The sequence below is a fragment of the Nannospalax galili genome, unplaced genomic scaffold, assembly GCF_000622305.1.
Source record: "Nannospalax galili isolate Female #2095 unplaced genomic scaffold, S.galili_v1.0 scaffold329, whole genome shotgun sequence".
NCBI classification, from domain to species: Eukaryota; Metazoa; Chordata; class Mammalia; order Rodentia; family Spalacidae; genus Nannospalax; species Nannospalax galili.
Window position 1 is genome coordinate 138555 of NW_008360321.1, and position 22715 is coordinate 161269.

The 22715-nt window shown below is 41.1% G+C and overlaps 1 protein-coding gene across 1 annotated transcript; it reads left to right on the forward strand.

The window, feature by feature from the left end:
• The first annotated feature begins 5137 nt into the window (after positions 1-5137).
• Tmem14a (transmembrane protein 14A) lies at positions 5138-21508 on the forward strand. Its single transcript, XM_008825203.3, has 5 exons — positions 5138-5305; positions 10428-10513; positions 17688-17789; positions 19749-19836; positions 20948-21508. Exons 2-5 carry the CDS (start codon positions 10444-10446, stop codon positions 20985-20987), a joined length of 300 nt encoding a protein of 99 aa, XP_008823425.1. The 5' UTR covers positions 5138-5305; positions 10428-10443; the 3' UTR covers positions 20988-21508.
• The last annotated feature ends 1207 nt before the right edge of the window (positions 21509-22715 follow it).

A 22715-nucleotide genomic window follows, 5' to 3' on the forward strand; every position in this document is an offset into this window, starting at 1 on the left:
ACATGGCTCAGTGGTTAAAAGCACTGGCTGTTCTTGCAGAGGACCCAGGTTCAATTCCCAATACCCATATTGCAGCTAACAACTGTCTATAACTCTAGTTCCAGGGAATCTGAGGCCCTCTTCTGGCCTCCGTGGGCTTTGCATGACACAGGTACATTTACATACATGAGGGTGAAACACTCATACACCTAAAGTCAAAAAAAAATTTTTTTTAATTCCGAAATGTGAAAATGAGTAATTGATGTTGTATATGAAAGAAAGTGGACATTTCTGGCTGTTGACACACAAAATCAGCTTCCAGGAGGAATTAAACATTTTCTCTATATTGCATTTCATAATTGTTTAATTTCTTGGGCAGAATCACTGAATCAGGGCTGGGGATTTGGCTCAGTAGTAAAGTGTTTGCCTAGCATGTGCAAAGCCCTGGGTTCAATACCCAGCACTGCAAAAGTAACAAAGAATAACTGTTGTGGTTTGAATGTGAAAAGTCCCACACAGGCTCATGTGTTGTGAACAACTGGTCCCCAGCTGGTGGTGCTGTCTGGGAAGGTCATGGAACCTTTAGGAGGTAGAGCTTTGCTGGTGGAAGTATGTCACTGGGGACAGGTTTCAGGTTTTATAATGTGGCCTCATGTCCTGTTCTCTCTCTCTGCTTCCTGTGTATAGATGAAAATGTGATCTCTCTGCTTCCTGACTGCCAGGGAGGCCTCATGTTTCTGTTGCCATGCCTCCGCTGCCATGATAAACTCTATTCCTTTTGGAATAGAGAATTAGAAAAGTAACTAATATATCAGCCAACCAAATAAATAAATAAATAGTAAATAAAACAAAATAGATTATACTGGGTCAAATTAAGAGAAATGAGGTTATTTACCTTTTTTTCTGGTAAAGATAAACATGTACATTTGATTGTAGACTCTGGGGATACAAAGTACATAAAATAGGAAAGTTCACATCAGTACCAAAGACTGAGTGAATCCACGGTGGTTTACAGCTTTTACAGTCATGCTGTTACAATAAAAATTACTTTGACCTTTCAAATGAAAATTAATTCTTTACAAAAATTATCAGCACTTGGGGACCGGAGCGATGGCTCCACAGTTAAGAGCACTGACTGCTCTTGCAGAGACGGGGTTCAGTTCCCACCACTCATATGGTGGTTAACAACCATCCTTAAATTCAGTTCCAGGGGAACTGGACATGCTCTTTTGACCTCTGCAAGCATTGCACAACACAGGAGCACTCACATGCATGCAGGCAATACACTCATACACATAAAAGAATAATAAGTAAAATATCTTTTTAAAAATATCAGCACTTTGATATGCTGGCAGAGGAAAGCATGACACAGAACAGTTCTTACCTCAAGCCTGCAACCAGGCCAGCAGGCACTATTGTCTTGGACCTCTTGAATCTCACACCCATTATGGTAGCCAGGATGAAAGCTGTAACTGAAACCTAGTCATGGCAAATTAGAGTTTCAAATATGCCATTAAGATTTGCTTGTGAAAAAAGTTACTAGTCCAAACCTCTTGGTATAAGAACTATTATGTGGAAGTATTGAATGCTAATTTCTTCAACAAAAAATAAATTTTAAAGATTTATTTTTAAAAAGGTCAAATATTGGGGCTGGAGAGATAGCTCAGTGGTTAAGAACACTGGCCGTTCTTGCACAAGACCTGGGTTCAAATCCATGCACCCACATGGCAGCTAAGAACTGTCCATTAACTCCAGTTCCAGGGGATCCGGCAAACTCTTCTGCTCTCCGCAGACGCTGCACGACAAGGGTGAACTTACCTATGTGCAGGCAATACTCACATACACATAAAAATAATAAATAAAATATTTTTTTAAAAAGAACTAATATGTAGAACTTTCCCCCAGAGAGCTCGGTACTTTGGCTTAGACAAAAGGTGTTTACTCCCAGCAAGATAGGAATATTATTGTAGTTTCAACCTCAAAAAGCTGTGAAAGTTATTTGCAAACCTTGTCGATCAGTACCACCCAAGGAAGGCAGGCAGGGCCTCTGGAGGTCCAGCTTCTCAGACTCCCAGTGTATGCTTTGGTAGCAGCTGGGGCACTCAAAAAGGGCAGATACATAAAAGACCTGGGTGACATCCAAGACTTCATATTGGCCACTCTCCTGTACCATGAGGACCACCTGGAGGGTGAAATCCTACTCTGCTTTCCTTAGCACTCTGCCTTGGTTGTGTGGGAAAACGCATTTCCTATATGTGTTTAACATAATCCCAAACAATTGAGAAGGGAACATGATGTTGTCTTAAGAATCTCCATTCCCTCTCCCTTTCATCAGAATGGTTTAATATCATATCCCTTCAGACAACAGAGCAAAGAAATTTATAACAAAATTTTGTGGAAAAAGCAGAAACAATGGTCTTATGACTACTTTCTTATTTTTGTTAAAAAAAATTCCATCCCTAAAGGTGGTTTGGACTTACGTAAGGGCAAAAACATGACTAGATATTAAGGTTAAAGGCAAACTGTACAATATCTTTGTGCTTTTCGTATTTTGCAAATTTTCTGCCAAAGGCTTCCATTGTTTTCATTTTTGTATAAATAAACCAGCATTTATGTATATAAAGTCCCTTGAGATTTTGGCTTTTTATGAATGAGTCTCCCCAAAGCAGGGTAAGCTAGAAGACCTGAGACAAACTGAGTTTCTGAACAGTTGATAAGGACCTGGCTCAGGACCCCATGACACTTAATGAGTGTGAACATCCCAGGAAACCCTGCCTGGGCAACCAGTGGACTAATCAGTTGGGCTCTTAACCTCCCTTTCTCATTTCTTCTTGTACACAACCTGTGAAGCTATCTGTTTTCATTACTTGTCTGTTGTGATAAAACACCATGACCAAGGCAACTTTCAGAAGGAAGAATTTATTGGGCTTACTGGTCTGGAAGGATAAGTGTCCACCATGACTGGGGAGGCATGGCAGGAGGAAGCTGGAGAAGAAAGCTGAGTGTGCACATCTTCAAAGTCATGCAGGAAGCACAGAGAGAATCTGGAAGTGGGTCAAGGCTATGAACTCTCACAGCCCACCCCCAGTGACTCGCTTCCTCCAGAACGGCCACACCACCTAAGGATTCTATAGCCCTCTCCAACCAACTGAACAAGTGTTCAAATACTTGAGCCTAGGAGGACACTGCTCATTCAAACTACCACAGTACCCACATCTACAGATATAGAATTTTTCATGTGGGAGCTACAATTCAAAGTGGCCTAAGAAATCAGAAGACATGAGAAGTTGAATGGAAAAAAGAAATTTCTATTTTCACTAATCTCTAATTGAATTTATCATTTCTTTCCATTGGGAAAATAGGCAGCAAACCATAGCAATATTAGTACCTGTATCTATAATCACTAAGGATCAGTTAATTATTAGGATTTATTTGTAGTACTATTTTGAATTATGTTAATAATTAGGCATAACCCAAAAATTATAAACCAGTACATTCATAAAACTAGCTACCTTTGAGAGCTCATCATTTTATTTTGTGCGTTCCTCCAGAATGACAAAGGGGCTGAAACTACACTGTAAGCTGTGAGTCTCTGCGGTGGCTCATGACTAGGTAGCTCTATTCAGTTGATAGAAGAAAAAGGCTTTGCTGCACCCTCATTCTGGACTCCACCCTGACCTTTCACTGAAGCAGGTGACAGCTGATGGCTCAGTTTAGATGACAAGGTCCTTCTGCCTAAGAACAATCCTGTTCCCACATGTCTGACACTATGGCATTCCAATGTCATATAAAGAGATGTTATTTTAGGTTGGGTTGAAACGTAATTGAATAGGCGTATGTTGAGGCTGTTTCTCTCTTTTGATAGTTAAGTAGCAGAAATCTCAGAGCATCTACTCTGAACCACAACATTAACCCTACTGCTCGGCCTTAGGGTGTATCTTGGTGATAGAATCCCTAAGTGCTGGAGTGCACAAAGCACTGTGTTCAAATCCCAGCACTGACCAAACAAAAACCCTTCAATTTCAGAGCTAAAGTACAAACGGCAAACGTTTACCTAGGCCATATAATGGGAATTATAAAGCTTTCCGAGAGGGTTTTAGTTTTATTCTGAATAGAGAAAGTGTTCTGGCAGTCAGGAGAGTGAGAAGGCTGGGATGACGACTGCACAGCAGGGGGTCGGAAGGAGAGCTGGGAGAACTCAAGGGCAAACCAGGACACCACTGCTTCCAAGTCCCTGTGTCTTACAGCCAATTGTCCTGTGACTCTTCCCTTGTTTGGTTAACACCTTAGGACCAATGTAGATCTCTCATGACAAGACACAGTCATGTTACTTCCATGAAATTCTTTTATGTGCAGAGAATAGGTTCAGCAAACAAATTTCACAGGATTTAATGTATATGTTAAGTTCTTTTGTGTTCTGGGGAATTCTATTATTCCCAACCTCACAGAATCCAAGAACTTTCTTCAAATCCGTGGACAGCCGTTGTGTAAGGAAAAGGGTCTGCCATAGACATTGTATTTAGTCTAGAAGGTAAAATTGGAGTGACAGGAGAATTTACCGGGAGGCACAGTTTCAAGTTAGTAGGTGGTTCCCCCGCCCCTCCCCCGCCCCGCACAGATTACCAAGGACAAGCAAGATCGAAAGTGCTTTCCAACTCTGGAGTTCTAATACCATTCCTTCCAGATATCTAAGCCTGGCAATCTGATCTGACAGTGTTAAAGCAGGAGCTTGATATCACAACCACATCTATATGACCCCATAGTGTGATGGACGGTTGCTCAGGTTTTGAGACTGTATGAAGTTGGAATCTGACTTTGGAGGTCTTATTTCATCTTCCAGAACGTTGTTAGCTGCTCCACTGAAAAGGGGGACAGTCTGTAGACAGCATATGAAGTGTTTGGCGTCATTAGAGGTTACATAGGTGTTCTTTGAAGGACAAACTTTTTCTCTGCTAAAAATCTTTCCAGCTTCGGGGATCCTCGCTAAACCCTATCAAAGCACTGCAGGTGTCAGTCAGCCCTGCAGGAGGCAGCAGGCCTCGGTCAGAACTCAGGGACCAAGCACAGGCGGGGCAGAGGAGCGAGTGCTCAGGATCTTGGTTCCCACTGCAGCAGAGTTGCACCGGGGTTCCTAGGCGGGGCAGGACGTAGGGAAGAAGCAGAAAGAGGCACATGCGCGCAGCAGCTGGGAAGAGGAGCCCGTATTGTGTGCAGGAAGGTGGAGCGGGAGTGCGCCAGCGGTGACACAGCTTCCGGAGTGCAGTACTGCGCTTGCGTGCCTCTGATTTCCCTCTTCTCCAGCTGCAGGAAGGGCTTGGGGCTGCAGGTGAGCTGTGCATCCTGTAAAGGAAACTTTTCTGCCCTCTATTTTCTGGCAAGATAAAAGGATCTTTGCTGAGCGTCAGCCCTCCTTACCACCCCCTCGGTCTTCACAGCAAACAGTATAGGCGACTTGCGGATGGAAGGGATGTGCAGGAATGGAGGCTTCCCTTGTAGGAATTTTCTTTTCCTCATCCTGCCAATTTCCTGAATTTCTGCCTTCTCGAAGTCCTAAATCTCTCACCTGTCCTACCTTCTACCCTCCCAGAGCCGGGATCTTGGTGATGGTGGTGCACTGAACTCATGAACAAATAATTCATGAACAAATGCGTCGTAGGTAGGGTTCACCCAGACTTAACTTGAAAATGACTCCCACGCCCTCGTAGCTGAAAGGTGGGCGATTGTTATATTCTTCTATGAAAATGCTTTGAATCTAATAATCTAGAGATCTCTTAGAGCTCCAAATTTTGGAAGACTTGGGACCGACGCCAGCAGGGAATTGCCATTCCGTTTTAAACGCAGTGAAGCCAAGGTGATTTCTAGCCTTTTATCAGTACCCAGCCTGGGGTCTGCAGCAGGAATATTGGTGACCTTGTCCCCGCATCCACACCCTATTCCTTTCAAGTTTTTACAGCCTCTAGTTTTAATGTTTCCTTATGGCCCGAGCAACTGGATCTGGCCGTGTAGAAGCAGCTAAAAAGATGACTGAATTTTCTCTGAATTTTCTAAGTGAACACAAGCTTTTTGCCAGGGTTAAAATAGATTGATTTTTGCCTCCTTTAACATTTAGTTCTCTGTGGAGATGAAGGAGCCGTTGGGTTCCTGGCAATATACCTGGGGGTGGTCAGGCAGTGCATGGGAATTGTAGAGCAGTTACTGAATATTTTTAGTTCTTTTGCCCCACCGTGAACTCATTCATTCTCTCATTCATCCGTTCAGTATTTACTTAGTACCTACCTCCTGCAGGGCAGTGTGGTTGGTACTAACTATGAGCAGGCCAGAAATGAATGGAACATGGGCTTGCCTTTAACAAGCCCAGCTGTGAATGGTCTATCTTACCAGGCTCAGAATCTGTAAGCAATGGTGTCTTCTTGGCTGCCTTGGCACCTCAGACAGTATTCCATGAGTCCTGTCCTTCTTTCCCCGCCATATACCTGCTGCTGCCCAGAGCTGACTCAGGAGAAGTGTGAAGACTCGGCCACCCCTACCTCTCCTGGAGGTCCAAGTCAGAGACCTAGGAGAGAGTCATCCTTACAACTTCCCTGCCCATCTCTCCCTACCTCCATACTGTTAGTTCTAACTCCTGACTCTATCAAATTCATCTGCCTCCATGTTTATTGCTATTTCTCTAGAGTGGGATCCCATCATCGACTGTTCTTGCTAAGTTTACTACAGCCATCTCCGGATTTATCTCCCTGCTTTACTGAATTCATCTTCCTCTGCTGCCGCCAGGAAACACTTGGGATCTAAACCTGATTGTGAGGGCTGCTTCTTTGACCCCCCACTGACTTTAGGGCAAGAACCACAGACTGGTTTTGCAGGGCTGGTGTGCATCTGCAGCCTTGTGTCTCTCACTAGGTGCTCCTTTCTCAGGCCCTCGGTATTTTATTTTGAGAACACGCCTTGCTTTCTGACCCCTCAAGGCCTTTGCATGTTTGTTCTTATGCCTGGAAAACTTGTTTACTATGCTTTCTTTTGACATTTTATTTGTTGATGTGTATAAGTGTATTGCCTGCATGTATGTAAGTGCACTCATGTCATTCAATGCCTATGAAGGTCAGAAGAGGGTATCAGATACCCTGGAACCGGAGTTATGGACTGTTGTTAGCCTCCTTGTGAGTGCTGGGATTGAACTCGGGTCCTCTGCAAGAACAGCCAGTGCTCTTTCTTAACTGCTGAGTACATCTCTCCAGCCCTTGTTCACTATATTTATTCCTGTTTTCCCCCAAGGTCCCAGGTGGGGCCCTGCATCCCCTGAACATCCCTGCTTAGGCTCTGAAGCTCATTAGATACCTGTCCTCTGAGTTTTGGAAGTATAGACGAGCCTGTGTTTGTGGCCTTTCCCTTGAATTTGACTGCCTTGAACAAAGAAGTTTAAATATCAGTTGTGACACGATATGATTCTTTGAATACCTGAATAACAAATTCACTCTCTACCTCATTGTACTGAATAATGACCTTAACAATGGATAGAACAACGAAAGACTATTATTACTTCAAAAGCTAACGTACCTTTATTTTTATTGTTTTTTGTTTTATTTGACAAGGTCTTCGTCACCCCAGTTCACCTGGAACTCACTATATAGACCAGGCTGGCCTTGATCTCAAAGAGATCTGCCTGTCTCTATGTCCTGAGGACTGGGATTAAAGGCAAGCACCACCACACCAAAAATATGCCTTTATTTTTAATTGGCACATTTTAATTATGTATATTTTTAGAATAGAATGTGGCATTCAATACAGCATCAGTATTTATTCAGATCAAAGTAATTGACATAGCTGTCACCTCTGACATTTATCATTTCTTTATGCTAGGAGCATCCAAAATCCTGTATACTAGCTATTTTGAAATACATCATGTTGCCAACCACAGTTATCCCGCTGTGCTGTGGAATGCTAGAAATTGTTCATCCTAGGCAGTGCACCACTGTTCCTTTTAACCATCCTCACCCTCCCCACACAACTTAGAGAGTTTGGTAACTTTTGTGCAATCAGCTTGTTAGAGTCCATATATAAGTGAGAACATGTGGTATTTGTCTTTCTGTGCCTAGAAGAGCTGATATTTATTGAATGCCCAGTATGTGTCAGGCACTCTTCTAGTATTTTAATTCATTTAATTTTCACAGTAGCCCTGTGAGCTAGATACTTTTATTTTCCTTTTGTAAAGGTGGAGAAACTGAGTTACACAGCAATTAAGGAATGCACCTAATTTTGCACAGCTAGAAAGCTTGAAGCCAACATACATGGTACCACAGTAATAAATATTATTATTCCTGTGAGATGCCCCTGGGGCAGAAGAGGGTGAGTCACCAGATGGAAGGTGATGTCCAGTGGTCACAATTTCAAGGTGTGAGCCAAGTAGAAGAATCCACAGTGGAGACCTCTGAACAGCATCAATTTCATTTGCTTATTCACTTTGTTCCTCCAAGTAATCCAGTTCTGGATGGTATTGCATAGTGTTGAGGAGTGACACATGCCTGAAACTGATATCTTGGTTGTGCTGTGTAAAGTTAGGGCATCACTTGCCTTCTCTGTGCCTCAGTTTCCTCATCTGGAAAATACTGATTGCAATAGCATTTCCTTCATGAAGTTTGGGTCGTGATTGGGATGATATGAGATGGAAGAGGGCCTGTCACGTGGTAGTTACCCAAAAGCATGATCTTCTTTGTTACCCTTGTTACTGTCTTTATCTGTCATTCACTCAGCAGATGGTTTTGAACACAGCTCCTTCCTTTATGTTATGCCCCTTGGAGTCACTTTGCTGGCACAGATGAGGTCTCCTGGGTTAGTTCTTTTCCAGATGTGGGGTCTTTGTGTGTTGCTTCCTATTCTGTGACCTCTCAATAAGGATTTTTGTTGTATTTTATTTTGTCTTATTTGAGGGAGGGTTTCACTCTGTAGCTTTGGCTTGTGAAGATTGGCCTTTGAATTCCTGGAAATCCACCTGCCTCAAGCTCTCAGTGCTGAGAGTACAAACATGAACTACCACGCCTGGTTTATAGTAAGTTCTAAGTGACTCCAAGATCTTAACACCTGTTCTGTTCTGAGTCAGTCTGGTTTACATAAAGGAGAAGCAGTGAGAAAACTGAAAGAAGGCACAAGAGGGCCAAGGGTGTAGGTCGGTGGTAGTACGCTTTCCTAGAATGTACAAGACCCTGGGCTCACTCTCCAGTAGCACCCCCCCACCCCAAAGGAACAGGAAACTTCATACACCATTCCCATCCCTCATATTTACAAACAACTTTTCCCCCATGGAAGTAAATAGATGTTTTAAAAAAGTAAGATATTAAAGTACACCAGTAATTGTAGAATTTAACAATCCAAGGAAATATACACATCTCATCTATTTCCCCCACTTAGGGGGACCTGGGGAGAGGGAGGGACAAAACCTTTACATTAGCAGCCAGCTCAAGGCTAGTAGTTTATTGCCAACCTGTAACCATCTTGCTTCCTGCTGGATCTTGAATAACCCAGGGCAGGGCTTCATTGGAATATCTCACACTGGATATGCTTCAAGTGGTCTGTGGTGTACTACAGGATGCCATGGCGTGCAGTTAGTTTTGGGCCAGGGTTCCATCATCATGTTTAATGATTTACCACTGATTAAGAATGTCTGTCTCTGCCACAGGGAAGTTGGTACAAAGCAGATAATCAAAGTGAATCCTCATTTCAAGTACCAAGCAAAATCCATGTAACACTTCTTTTGCTGTGCATTGTGGGGAGGATGGAAAGATAAATATTCACACAAATATGAAGGCTTTGAAAGATGGAGTTGCAAAAGCAAAGGAATGTAGAGGAGGCAGAACCACTCGCTGCATCTGATGACACATTCCAGAGGGTTGATGGAGAAGTATTTGAGGGCAGAGGCTGGGGCCAAGGTGTAGAGGATAGTGGGTTCAGGTGTTGACTGTTTTGTGGGTTGAGGTAAAGAAGGTATTGCAGGTGTTAAAGTGTAAAGGAAAGTTTTGTGTTATACAAGTTCAGTCAGAGACCTGGATAACCAAAACAGAAGTCACTTAAACAGCTGTGGGTACAACAGGTCTAGACAAGCAAAGAAGAATCAGTCTGAAGAGTACCCCCAAGTGTGTTTACCATGATGAGGACAGGGGATATCAGCTATTATGTTGTAAGAGGTAAAGATTAAACCTCCTCTTCTTTGGTTTTGTGGACTACTTATTACTTTTTTTTTTTTTTTTTCGGTCTTTTTGAGACAGGGTCTCCCTGTAGCCCCAACTGTCCTGGGACTCACTATGTAGAACAGGCCGGTCTTGAACTCACAGAGATCCGCCTGCCTCTGCCTCCTGAGTGCCGGGATTAAAGGTGTGCGCCACCATGCCTGGCTACTTATTACTTTTATATGCATTTGTTCTCCAAAACTGTATGATGTGTCTCTTGCCCTTTCTTTATAGAACTGTATCCTCACTAATGGACCTGGTTGGTTTTGGTTATGCAGCCCTTGTGACATTTGGAAGTATTTTGGGATATAGGCGGCGAGGTAAGCCTAAAACTTTTTCTCTTTTCTTTTCTTATTTTTTTTTTTGTTTTTTTTTTTTTTTTTAAACGGAATCTTGTAGCCTTTGCTGGCCTTACATTTGCCATTGATCTTCTTGTCTCCATCTCCCAAGTACCGAGATTATAAGAGTGCACCACCATACCCTGTACAAGTTGTTTATCAAAAAGATTTAATAGAGAAATGGGATCTTCTGAGGATCCCTAAGCACGAAAAGAAGCTAAAGATGCCTCGGAGGTGCCTGAGAACCAGCATGTCATGGGAGGGATTCATGAAGGGAAGGAAGTCATGTGAGGCAGAGCATCTCAGACTGTTCTAGCCTGGGGCTTCTGGGCCTCTCTTCACCTGCAGTTATGACCCACATAATTAATTAACTTTCAAGGCAATATCATTTTTTTTCCATTTACACAAAACTAAAACATTTTATTTAAGGATACTTAATTTGAGAATAAATTATAAACAAAGAAGGAAGAGTTAGATGTCTTTTCTGGTCCTGAGAATGTTCTATTTCATTATATATGTAAATATTGGTAGTATCGCTTTTTATAATAACTCATTATCCATTTATATGTTCAGAAATAAAGAATGAGATCATTAGCTTTTAGGGGCACATCATAATTTTGTAAGCTCACTAAATAATAAAGATATGAAGTGTTTAATTACTTAATATTTCTGTTATAAATACTTAGACATTTCTGAACTTTATATTCATAATAAAAAAATTTTAATATTTTATTTGTTTTTATTTTATGTGCATGAGTGTATTGGCTGCATGTGTGTTAAGTGCACCTGTGTGGTGCAATGCCTCTGAAGGTCAGACAAGGGCATTGAATTCCCCTGGAACTGGAGTTACAGGTGGTTGTTAGCTGCCATCTGAGTGCTGGGAATTGAACCCAGGTCCTCTACAAGAGCAGCCAGTGCTCTTTAGCTCTGAACATCTCTCTATTTCATGATGACATTTTCATACATGTGTCACTGTACTGTTCCTGTGTGGCTCCTTTCCAAGCTGTTCTCCCTCCTCCCTGTACCCCTTCCTCCTGGTCCCCCTCTTCCCACCAAATTTTTATTCAGTTCTAGGAATTTTTAAAGTTCCTCCTGAATTTCTTATAAGATACAAGAAATTATTTTTATTTTTACGTATTTGTTAAAGCTTGCTTTGTGGTTTGGAATGTGGACTATTTTAGAAACAGTTCCATGGGCTGGAGAGAAGAATGTGTATTTTGTACCTGTTGGATATAATATATCTGTTAATGTTCATTTGATCTATGGTATAGTTTAACTCTGAAGTTTCTTGGTTGGTTTCTTGATTTGATGACCCAGCTAAAGATGAGAGTGGGCCACTATTATTGACTCTGAACCTCTCTGACTTTTTCTATTCGTTAGTGTGTGTTTTATGGAATTGAAAGCCCCCAAATTTAGTTACATATATTTATAATTGCTAAATTCTCTTGATGAATTGTTCTTTTTATTACTATTATCTCTTCTAACTAATTTTGATTTGAAGCCTACTTTATCTGCTCTCTGCACCAGCTTGTTCTGGGCTGTTTACTTAATAAATTGAATGTCCTTTGACTCAGTCTCTTGAGTGTCTTCACCAATGAGGTGTGTTTCTTGAGCCAAATCTAGTTTGTTTGTTTTTCTTTAATGTAGTTAGCTAGTCTATGACTGTCTGTTGGTGGATATGGGTCATTTACACGTAAGGTTTTTATTTAAAGATGTTAACTAATTCTTGTAATGCTGTGGGTTTTCTGATTGGTTGGATTATTATCTGTTCTTCCCTTTCACTCCTATGTATTAGGGGTTTTGCTGAATGGCTGTTGGACATCATGGACTCCCTGGCTCTCCTTTGTTCATCTGTTCTCATGAGTTTTATTCTTTGCTGTGCTCTCATGATTAAGACTGCCTTCTTCCTCTATCTGTAGCTTTGTTTTAAGTGTCTTCTGCAAAGTTGGTGGTCATGAACTACATTAGTTTGTGCTTCTCTGGGAATGTCTTTCCTTCTCTGCCAAATTCAAAGCATAGCTTTGCTGGATACAACAGTGTTTTCTGACAGTTATTAACTTCCAGAGCTTAAAGTACATTGTTTTGAGCTTTCCTGATTTTAGAGTTGTAGATGAGAGATGTGCTATTATTCTGAGAGTAAAATGAAAGGAGAGAGAGAGAACGTTGGATGCAGAAACACTTGGAGACAAAATGGCCATTACTTAGCTTCTCTATGCCTTCAGTTTAATGCTCAGCTTCTCCTATCCTGTAGATTCCTTTCATAAGAATATTTGATTCACTTTTATTTTATGTGTATGAATGTATTGCCTACATGCATGTAAATGCATCTATGCCATGCAATACCCACAAAGGCCAGGAGAGGGTGTCAAATCCCATGGAACTGGAGTTCCAGATGGTTGTTAGCCACCATGTGGCTCAGTGATTAAGAGCACTGGCTGCTCTTGCAGTTGACCCGGGTTCAGTTCTCAGCACCCACATGGCAGCTAACAAAAATCCTTAACTCCAGTTCCGGGGAATCTGACCCCCTCTTCTGGCATCCTTGGGATCATGTGTTCAGGTGTATTTACATACATGCACACAAAATACTCAGACATATAAAATTCAATTAAATAAAAAAGCTTTAAAGATTTCCCAATAATTAGAAAGCTAAAAGCAAAAAACAGATGTAAAAAGAGGAATTTATAAAAAATAAGTAACAATAAGATAAAGTCAAATTAATACTAAAAGCATAGTAGAAAGAAAAATTGGCACACATAAATACTAAAAAAAGAGAGAGAAATCCAAGAAAGTGAAAGAATAAAGATTGCCCAATAATAGAAAAAAATGTATAAACAAAATTAGATGAATGTATGACAGGGATTAAAACTAAAAATACACTTTTCTTTAAAATATGGTAAAGTAAAAGCACTTCTAAAAATGTAATAAAAGGAAGAAGCAGGGACGTACAGGGGGATAAGGAAAAGAAAAGACGACAGTAAAAGTGGGGCTGGAGAGATGCTCAATGTGTAAAGTATTTGCTGCACAAGCATGAGGACCTGCATTCAGATCCCAGCACCAAACTAAACCTGGGTGAGGTGGTGCATCTGTAACCCCAGTGCTGGGGCGGTGATAAAGACAGAGACATTCAGGGGCTCATGCTCCTGGGGCTCATTGGCCTGTCACTCTAGCTGAAACAAGCTTCAGGTTCAGTGAGGTAGCCTTTCTCAAAAGCTAAGGTAGATCTGGGCATGCCTTTAATCCTAGCACTTGGAAGCAGAAGCAGGCAGATCTCTTGTGAGACTGAGGTAAGCCTGATCTACATAGCAAGTTCTGGGACAGCTGGGGCTACAGGAAGACCCTGTCTCAAAAAAAAAAAAAAAAAGGTGGAGAATGATAGGGAGATACTTGAAGTCGACCTCTGGCCTCTATTTGTGCACACACGGGAGAGCGCACCTGCACATACCTATGCCCCACATGCATAACTCTTTGTCTCTCTCTATCTCTCTGTCTCTCTGTGTCTCTCTGTCTCTGTCTGTCTGTCTGTCTGTCTGTCTCTCTCTCTCTCTCTCACACACACACACATAAAGATGACGTGTTGAAGCAACTTCCTTTTGGGACTCAAAAACTTGATACTGAGGCTGGAGAGATGGCTCAGAAGCTGAGAACACTCACTGTTCTTGCAGAAGACCCAAGTTCAAATTCCAGCACCCACATGGCAGCTAACATCTGTCCATAATTCCAGTCCCAGGGGGTCCGACAGCCTTTTCTGTCCTCCGTGGGCATTGCATGACATGGGTGTACTTACCTACACACAGGCAATACATGCATACACATAAAATAAAAATAATAAATAAAATATTTTTTGTTAAAACTTGATATTTCCTGTAGCCTCCCTTCTTTGCATTCCTAGGGTCTTTGCTGATCATACTTAGCTCTGCAATCTTGAGTGAGCAATTTCTCTCACCCTCTCAAGATGCCCCGTTCCTAGCGCTCAGAGGAGGTAGCTAATGTTCTAGCTCACAGCGTTTCCAAAATGTGCTGGGGTATGGGCAGCCACCATATTCCTGAGATCTGCAGAGACCTAAGACTTGTCTTCATACTTTTAAGACTGCCTAAGTGTTGGTCACCCTGCTGGAGGAATGCAGCTGTGCATGTCAGGATGACAGCTGGAGCTTTGGAGTTTTCAGCTTGACATCAGTGAAGGAGAGGTAGGTGGCTCCAGAGGTTGACCACCACTGACCTCAGGCACAGGACTAGTAAACTCCAGGGCTATTCTTAGTTGATGAGGTCTGCTCCTATGCACAAAGGTGGAGGCACATTTCTGTGAACCCCACTGCCTCAACTGAGGTACTGCTGCCTCTGTGTTTTGGCTTGTCAGTGTCGGCCCCCCAACTCTCCACAGCTGCCTCCTTGGGCTGTTTCTTCCTCTATGGCTAAAGTCAGACCTCCTGACCTGTGGTTGTTCCCTGTTCTCAGGTACCAGGGCAACTCAGTTTTAAATAATAGATTCCAGGGCTGGAGAGATGGCTCAGCGGTTAAGAACACTGACTGTTCTTGCAGAAGACCCGGGTTCAAATCCCAGCACCCACACGGCAGCTAACAACTGTCTTAACTCCAGTTCCAGGGGATCCGACAGCCTCTTCTATCTTCTGCGGGCATTGCACAACACGAGTGCACTTACCTACATGTAGGCAGTACATGCATACACATAAAATAAATATAAATAAAATTGAAAAATAAATAAATAAATAAATAAATAAATAATAGATTTCCCCCTAGAGATGGCACCTGGTCACAGCTCTTCATGTCATACAGAATGACTAAAGAGGATTCCTCCATACTGCTTACCTATCTAGAAGGGTCACCATCCCACCAAAACCTACAACTAGAGTTGAGGCTTGGAGGGCCTTGGGCTTGTTATGAGGGTAGGACTGCCAGTCTCTTCTTCCCAGCACTGCCTGGCTTACATTCTGGATGAGGTTTCTGATCCCTTAGCCACTCCTGGGAACCCTGAATCCAAAGCTCTGTTTGGCTTGGCTTGGTGCTCAGTGTATCTCCTGTCTTTTTCTCTGCGCTTTTCAGATAGTCCATCTTTGAAGTTTCAAAGCTCTTCTTCTGTCTTCTATTGAAAATAAAATCTATTTCTTACTATTCTGAGTCTTCTCTCCTACTGGGTCACACAGGGGCAGCTTCTAGTCTGCTATCTTAACCCAGAATTTATTTATCATTAAGTGCATCTTTTATGGAATTGGATTAAAAACTGAAAAATATTGACAGTGTGTGTTTCAGTGGAAATGCCCATGCCCACCCCCTTTCAAAGCAATGGAGCCATCCAACTTTGGACTGAATCTCTGAAACTAATTCAAAATAAATCTTTCTTTAGATGGATTTTAAAATATTTTGCCACCATGACAGATAAATGACTAAATAACTGCTTAAAAGCAAATGCCTCATAAATCTTGATAAATGCTGTTGAAAACAATTTGTCAAAGACATGCTTAAATAACTTCTATTACAAACCTAAAAGGAATATCTGATTATGTCTGCTCCCTTTTTTAGGCTGTGTGTGTGTGTATCTGTGTCTGTGTCTATGTATGTCTGTATGTGTGTGTCTGTATGTATGTATGTGTGTCTGTGTATGTCTATGTGTGTGTGTGTCTGTGTCTATGTATGTCTGTGTGTATGTGTCTGTGTCTATGACTGTGTATGTCTTTGTGTTTCTATGTGTTTCTGTGTGTATGTCTGTGTCTGTGTATCTATGTATGTCTCTGTGTGTATGTGTGTGTGTTTGTGTGTCTATATCTGTGTACGTCTTTGTGTTTCTATGTGTGTCTGTGTGTCTGTGACTCTGTGTGTGTATGTGTGTATATCTGTGTGTGTATATGTTTGTGTATGTCTTCGTGTTTCTATGTGTGTCTGTGCGTGTGTGCACACGCATACCTGCATGGACTGATACAGATACATAGTTGAATTCCCGATAGTCATTTAAAATATAAAGATACTTTTGTTCTAACTAGGGACCTAATCCTTTAGATTCTAAATTCCTTGAGCTCTCCGAAGCAAGGATTATATGCATCTTATTCACAGTGTCACCAACATGTAACTCTCTGTCCATTACACAGGAAGTGCCCAGTGTTTGTCACAATGCCCTGGGGTATGTGGACTGGTTAGGGACAGGCTAGTTGTGACGTCCACTTTCTCAGAATAGGCTCATTCATTCTTGAACACTGACATTTCGAGACTAGAATATTTGTTAATCATTCAAGACAGAACCTTTGCTTGTCCTGCATGGCACTACCCTCCTTATTCTTGTGAGATAAAAATTCCTAAGAATCTCATTTCCTGTCATCATAACGCCTTAGTAAAAAGATGGTGCCAAGGAGATTGGGGGTCAGGGGGGATGGTAGGGTGGGAGAAGCAGAGTGGTCCCAGCAGGACTTTTTTACTCTCACACAAGATGCCTAGCTTCCGCATTTCTGTGTATTCAGGTTCTTCTACCTTGCATTTTTGGTTCTACGTGAAACTCATTTCCTATAAACTAGATGTGAAGAGGACCATACTTAATTTGGCTCCAGTCTCTTATGATGCCCTAATAAGAAGGTGCATATACTAGACTTGAAATTATGGAATGAATTCCTATTGTTTTGTGATTCTCTTTGTAATTCTCTTCTTTTAAAAGAAATACTTATTGGGCTGGAGAGCTGGCTCAGTGGTTAAGAACACTGGTTGTTCTTTCAGAAGACCCAGGTTTGAATTCCAGCATACCCACATGACAGCTAACAACTGCCCGTAACTCCAGTTCCAGGGGATCCAAAGTCCTCCTGTCCTCCACAGGCATTGAACAACATGGGTGCACTTACCTACGTGCAGGCAATACACTCATAAAAACACAAATAAAAAACATTTTTAAAATACTTATTTTATTATTCTTAGTTGTGTGTTTGTGTGTGTGTGTGTGTGTGTGTGTGTGTGTGTGTGTGTGTTGTGGGGTATGTGGGTACAGGTGCCCTTGGAGGCCAAAGGCATCAAATCTCCCTGGAGGTTGATTTATAGGTAGTTGGGAGATTCCCAACAGGGTACAGGGAATTGAACTCAGGTCTTCTGCAAGAGCAGTATGCACTCTAAACTGCTAAGGCATCTCTCCAATCCATATAATCCCCGTCTCTTTCTTCCCCAGGTGGAGTTCCATCTTTGATTGGTGGTCTTTGTGTTGGATTTTTGGCTGGCTATGGAGCTTACCGTGTCTCTAATGACAAGCGGGATGTCAAAATATCTCTGTGTAAGTAAGGTGTTCTTCCCATTTGCAGAGACTTGACCTGGAAAATGTTCGCTTGACCCTCTATACTACATTTACTATAAAAATGGTTGTCAAGAGTTAAATGGCCGTGTGCCTGGGTCAACATTAAACACACTTGTTTCTTTCTAGACAGTCCTCATCAAAAATAGTGATCAGCCTTTCATCTTATGTTTCTATACAATGAGCTACAAGAAAATTAAATAAGAAAGAGCATAGACTTATTACTAGCTGTTCTTTCAGCTTCCTTAAATGTATATGGCTTTCAAGTTGCTGTGAAAGTATTTTATACAGCCTAGCATCATTCTGTGTAATCTGCAGGTAGCTTTTACATTCAGCCATGCCTTAAGGTGATCTAGACCAGCAAAGCTGCCTCCTTTTTCTGCTTCCTCCCCTTGGGCTTGGTGAAAGAATGCCCAGGAAGCCCGTGTTTAAACCCCTAAAATACTTGGTTTTCTTTGTCTGACTGAAAAGAAAAAAATTACAGTGACATTTTGGAAAACTAGATTAAGAAAAATTTCTCTAATTCTCTATCTTTTTTATCTTTCTTTCCTTTTTCTCTCTTTTTGGTTTGTTTTTGGGTTTTGAAATAGGATTTAGTTACGTAGCAACTACCTATGTAGCCTAAGCTGGACTCAGATTCATAATCCTCCTGTTTCTACTTCCAGCAGGCTTGAATTATAAGTATGGGGTCGTCACAACAGCTCAGTGGGTAAAGGTATTTGCTGCCAAGCTTAACAACCTGAGTCTCATCCCTGGGACACACTTGGTAGAGGAGAACTGACCCTGCAACTTGTCCTGTGACTCCACACGTGGGTGGCATGCACACACATAAAATAAATAAATGAATGTAAAACAAATTAAAGAAAACAAGTACGTAGTATGTACCAGCACATCCACCTTATTTACTAAACACTCCTAATAGAGGAAAATACAAATGAAAACAAAATTACATTAGTTTAAATTTGAGGAAGAAAAAGAAACTTGGTGGGATTTTTTCTCCTCTTATTTTAAATATAGGCTACAGGTAGTTATAATAATATTCTGTCAGAAAATAAAGATGGAATGGTATATTCTAGAGATAGTCATAATAATACTGTGTCAGAAAAGAAAGATAGAATACTACATTCAGATCTTGCTTTAAAAAGAAACATTTGTTATTATCCTGACAATTATTTAAACATTTGCTGAGTGTCTCTTGTGGGTCCAAGTATAACTATGTATTGTTTCTGAGAAAAGTTGAATAAAGTATAGTCCCTACCCTCTAAGGGTAAACTAGGAATAGAAATTTAGGTTAGGAAAAGAATTTTTTGAAGATCTTTTAAGAATGGATTTTAACATGTTTGTTTACTTAGAAACTTTTTGATGAACTAGTTTGTAAGGTATTTGAATAGAAGGCTTTGTTGTTTTTGTTGTTTATAAGAAAACAGCATTCAGTGGGGTTGGAGAGATGACTCAGTGGTGAAGAGCACAGACTGCTCTTGCAGAGGACCTGGGTTCAATTCCAGCACCCACATGGCAGCTAACAACTGCCTGTAACTCCAGTTCTAGGAGATCTGATGCCCTCTTCTGACCTCCTCAGGCACTGCGCAACATGGGTGCACTTACATACATGCAGGCAATACACTCATACACATAAAATAAAAATAATAAATAAAAAAAATTTTTTGGTCTTTTTGAGACAGGGTCTCCCTGTAGCCCCAGCTGTCCTGGAACTCACTGTGTAGACCAGGCTGGCCTTGAACTCACAGAGATTGGCCTGCCTCTACCTCCCAAGTGCTGGAATTAAAGGCGTGTGCCACCATGCCATTTTTTAAAAAAGAAAATAGCATTTAATACTTACACATAATAGTTATTGTGCTGAGAGCTTCAAGATGGTATCTTTTTTCACAAAAAGTGTTGATGGCATATTTGAAACTCTAATTTGCTGTGACTGGATTTCAGTTACAGCTTTCATCCTGGCTACCATAATGGGTGTGAGATTCAAGAGGTCCAAGACAATAGTGCCTGCTGGCCTGGTTGCAGGCTTGAGGTAAGAACTGTTCTGTGTCATGCTTTCCTCTGCCAGCATATCAAAGTGCTGATTTTTTAAAATATTTTATTATTTTTTATTTTATGTGTATGAGTGTATTACCTGCATGTATGCAAATGCACCTGTGTTACGCAGTGCTCATGGAGGTTGGAGAGGTTGTCAGATCCCCTGGTACTGGAGTTAGGGATGGTTGTTAACCATCATGTGGGTGCTGGGGACCAAACAAAAGCAGCTAGTGCTCTTACCTAGCTAGAGCAGCTAGTGCTCTTAACTGCTGAGCCATCTTTCCAGACATGGAAATTATTTCTAAGAAGTACACAAAGCCTGACATTCATTGCAGTTTTGTTTCTAATGGAAAATACATGATAAGCTGAAAAATGTCTGAACTGCTTTGAAATTCACCACTAAGACATGTCCCAGTAAATGTTTCATCCATTTAATAGGATATTGAGCAGGACTTTACATGTCATGCTTCCAAAAACCACTTAGTGGAATTAAAAAGTATTAATGACATAATAAAATACAAAAACATGATCAAAACACACCAAATACAGAATGACCCAATGTTTAAAAATGTCTGCGTGTGTAATCCAAGATAGGAAGGAAATAATTCAGACTAGTGGTAGAATTTGTCTCCATTTTTCTGTAGAATTTCCTTGAGGGGTTTTTTGGGAGGTGGTGTGATTACCAAGGACAGCTTTCCAGTTATGATCCTGTGGTGTGCAGAAAGATCAAAAATAGAGCTTAATGATCAAGAAGAGACGGGCCCAGATGGTACAAAGTTCCTGATATTGTAATAACATCCCCCACCAAATTTCTCCTTGATTAATTTCTCAAGTAGTTTCTCTTGGGTAGCTTTTGAAAGTTTGTGTTTCTCCCCAACTTTTCTTCCCTAAGCCCTCATCCTAGGTTGTCAGAACAGTGGGGTTTTATTTCTCTCATTTGTTCGGGGAACATTTTTCAGTTGCATCTGGGAAGTTAGAACACAAGAATAATGATCCACCCCGGCTCCAAGGAGAGCTGAGGTTGGGCCCTGGAAGCCAAGGGATAGCAGCATGTGACCATCCTGTCCAGCAAAGTGATCCTCCTCTTTCTTCTTATTTTAATTCAGCCTCATGATGATCCTGAGACTCGTCTTACTGATGCTCTAGCACCCAGAGGAGCCGAGAACTGAATTCCCAACATTCTGCTGTACTGGGATGAGCTGATTCTTGTATTTAAAATACCAATTAAATATAGAGTGTTAAATGTCTTATGCTAAAACAAAATATTGACACATGAATATTAAAAACTAGTTAGCAGTGTTTTTTTTCTTTAAAACCTACATTTTAGCTGTTTCTAATTGTCAATCCTGTTGTTTCAAAAATTGTTACATATTTATTTGCTTTTTCTAATTTTATATCTATGGAAGTTAGGGGTTTGCTGTTTTCTGTTTTTGACAGTCCCAAATACTCATGACTCAAGTAAGTTTAAATTAAACTGCAGGGTGGTCAGATAAGAGGGTTCCTTGAGTGGACTACACAGAATGCTAATTAGCTATTTGTCACTTTGATGCATTCAAAGTCATATTTGTATTATTGCCAGTGTTTTTACCTTTGGATGAATTCCATTCTCTGTAATCAATGTCCTAAAAGCATGTATTCAGTAGTCAAATAAAGACATTTTATTTTAAGCCTGTTTCTTTCATTTTGTGTTTTCTCTAGCAACTCAATCATCTTTGACATTTAAATGTTTAATTATTAATGTTGTGGTTTGAATGAGAATGTCCCTCATAGGCCCCAAGTATTTGGGCATTTTGTCTCCAATTGGTGGTGCTGTTTTGGGAGGTTTTAGGAGGTGTGGCCTTGCAGAAGGAAGCAGGTCACTGGGGGTGGGGCTCAGCTTTAAGAGTTCTTCAGCCTTGGGGCTGGAGAGATGGCTCTGAAATTAAGAGGACTGGCTGCTCTCACAGAGGACCCAGGTTTGGTTCCTAGCACCCACATGGCACCTAACAACTGTCCATAACTCCAGTTTCAGGGGTCCAACACCCTCTTCTGACCTCCATAGGCATTGCATGACACAGGTGCACATACATACATGTAGGCAATATGCTCATACACATAAAATAAAAATAACAATTTTTTTTTAAAAAAAGTTCTTAAGCCTTGCAGATTTGCTGTCACACTCTGCTTCCTGTGTCTGCCTGAAGATGTGATCACTTGGCTCTCCTATCCTGCCACCTCTGCTGCTGTGCCTCCTGCCCTTAGGGGTCTAATCCTCTGGAACTGTAAGCTCAAATAAACTCTTCCTTATATAAGTTAATTTGGGCCATGTTTTATCATAGCAACAGAAAAGTAACTAATACAGTTAATAAAAAGGATTGGTGAGGGAATGGTATTTAAACCAACTCATTGTATTTCCTCTCTCTCAGATACATACAATAAATACAACAACAGAAAAAAAATGATTCCATCACAAATCACCACTCAATTTTAAGAATACTTGTAATGGCCAAGGAAGTCTTAGGGACCAGATGGACCACTGGGAAACACAAGTCCTGGCCCATCCCTCCACTGATTAATATGGTCTTTTGAAGATCTGTCAGGGACTTGGTTTCTTACCCTTAAAAATGTAATGATCAGCACAACCCGAAGTGCTCTAAAAGCCCCCCGTTTTAGTCTCACCAGACTTTGCTCCCTTTGTTGAAGAAGTGAGAAGATGTGAGTTGATTTAGCTGGTGTGCAGATGTGCTCACCCTACTCAGTTTCAAGGATGTTAAATTTTCAATGATAAGACATTGAGGGAAGGAAAAAAACTGATTGAGCCAAATAGGAAACCCATAAAAAGTTCTTTGAAATATTTTAAAAGATCCTACTTCTAAAGAGAAAAAAAAAATTCCC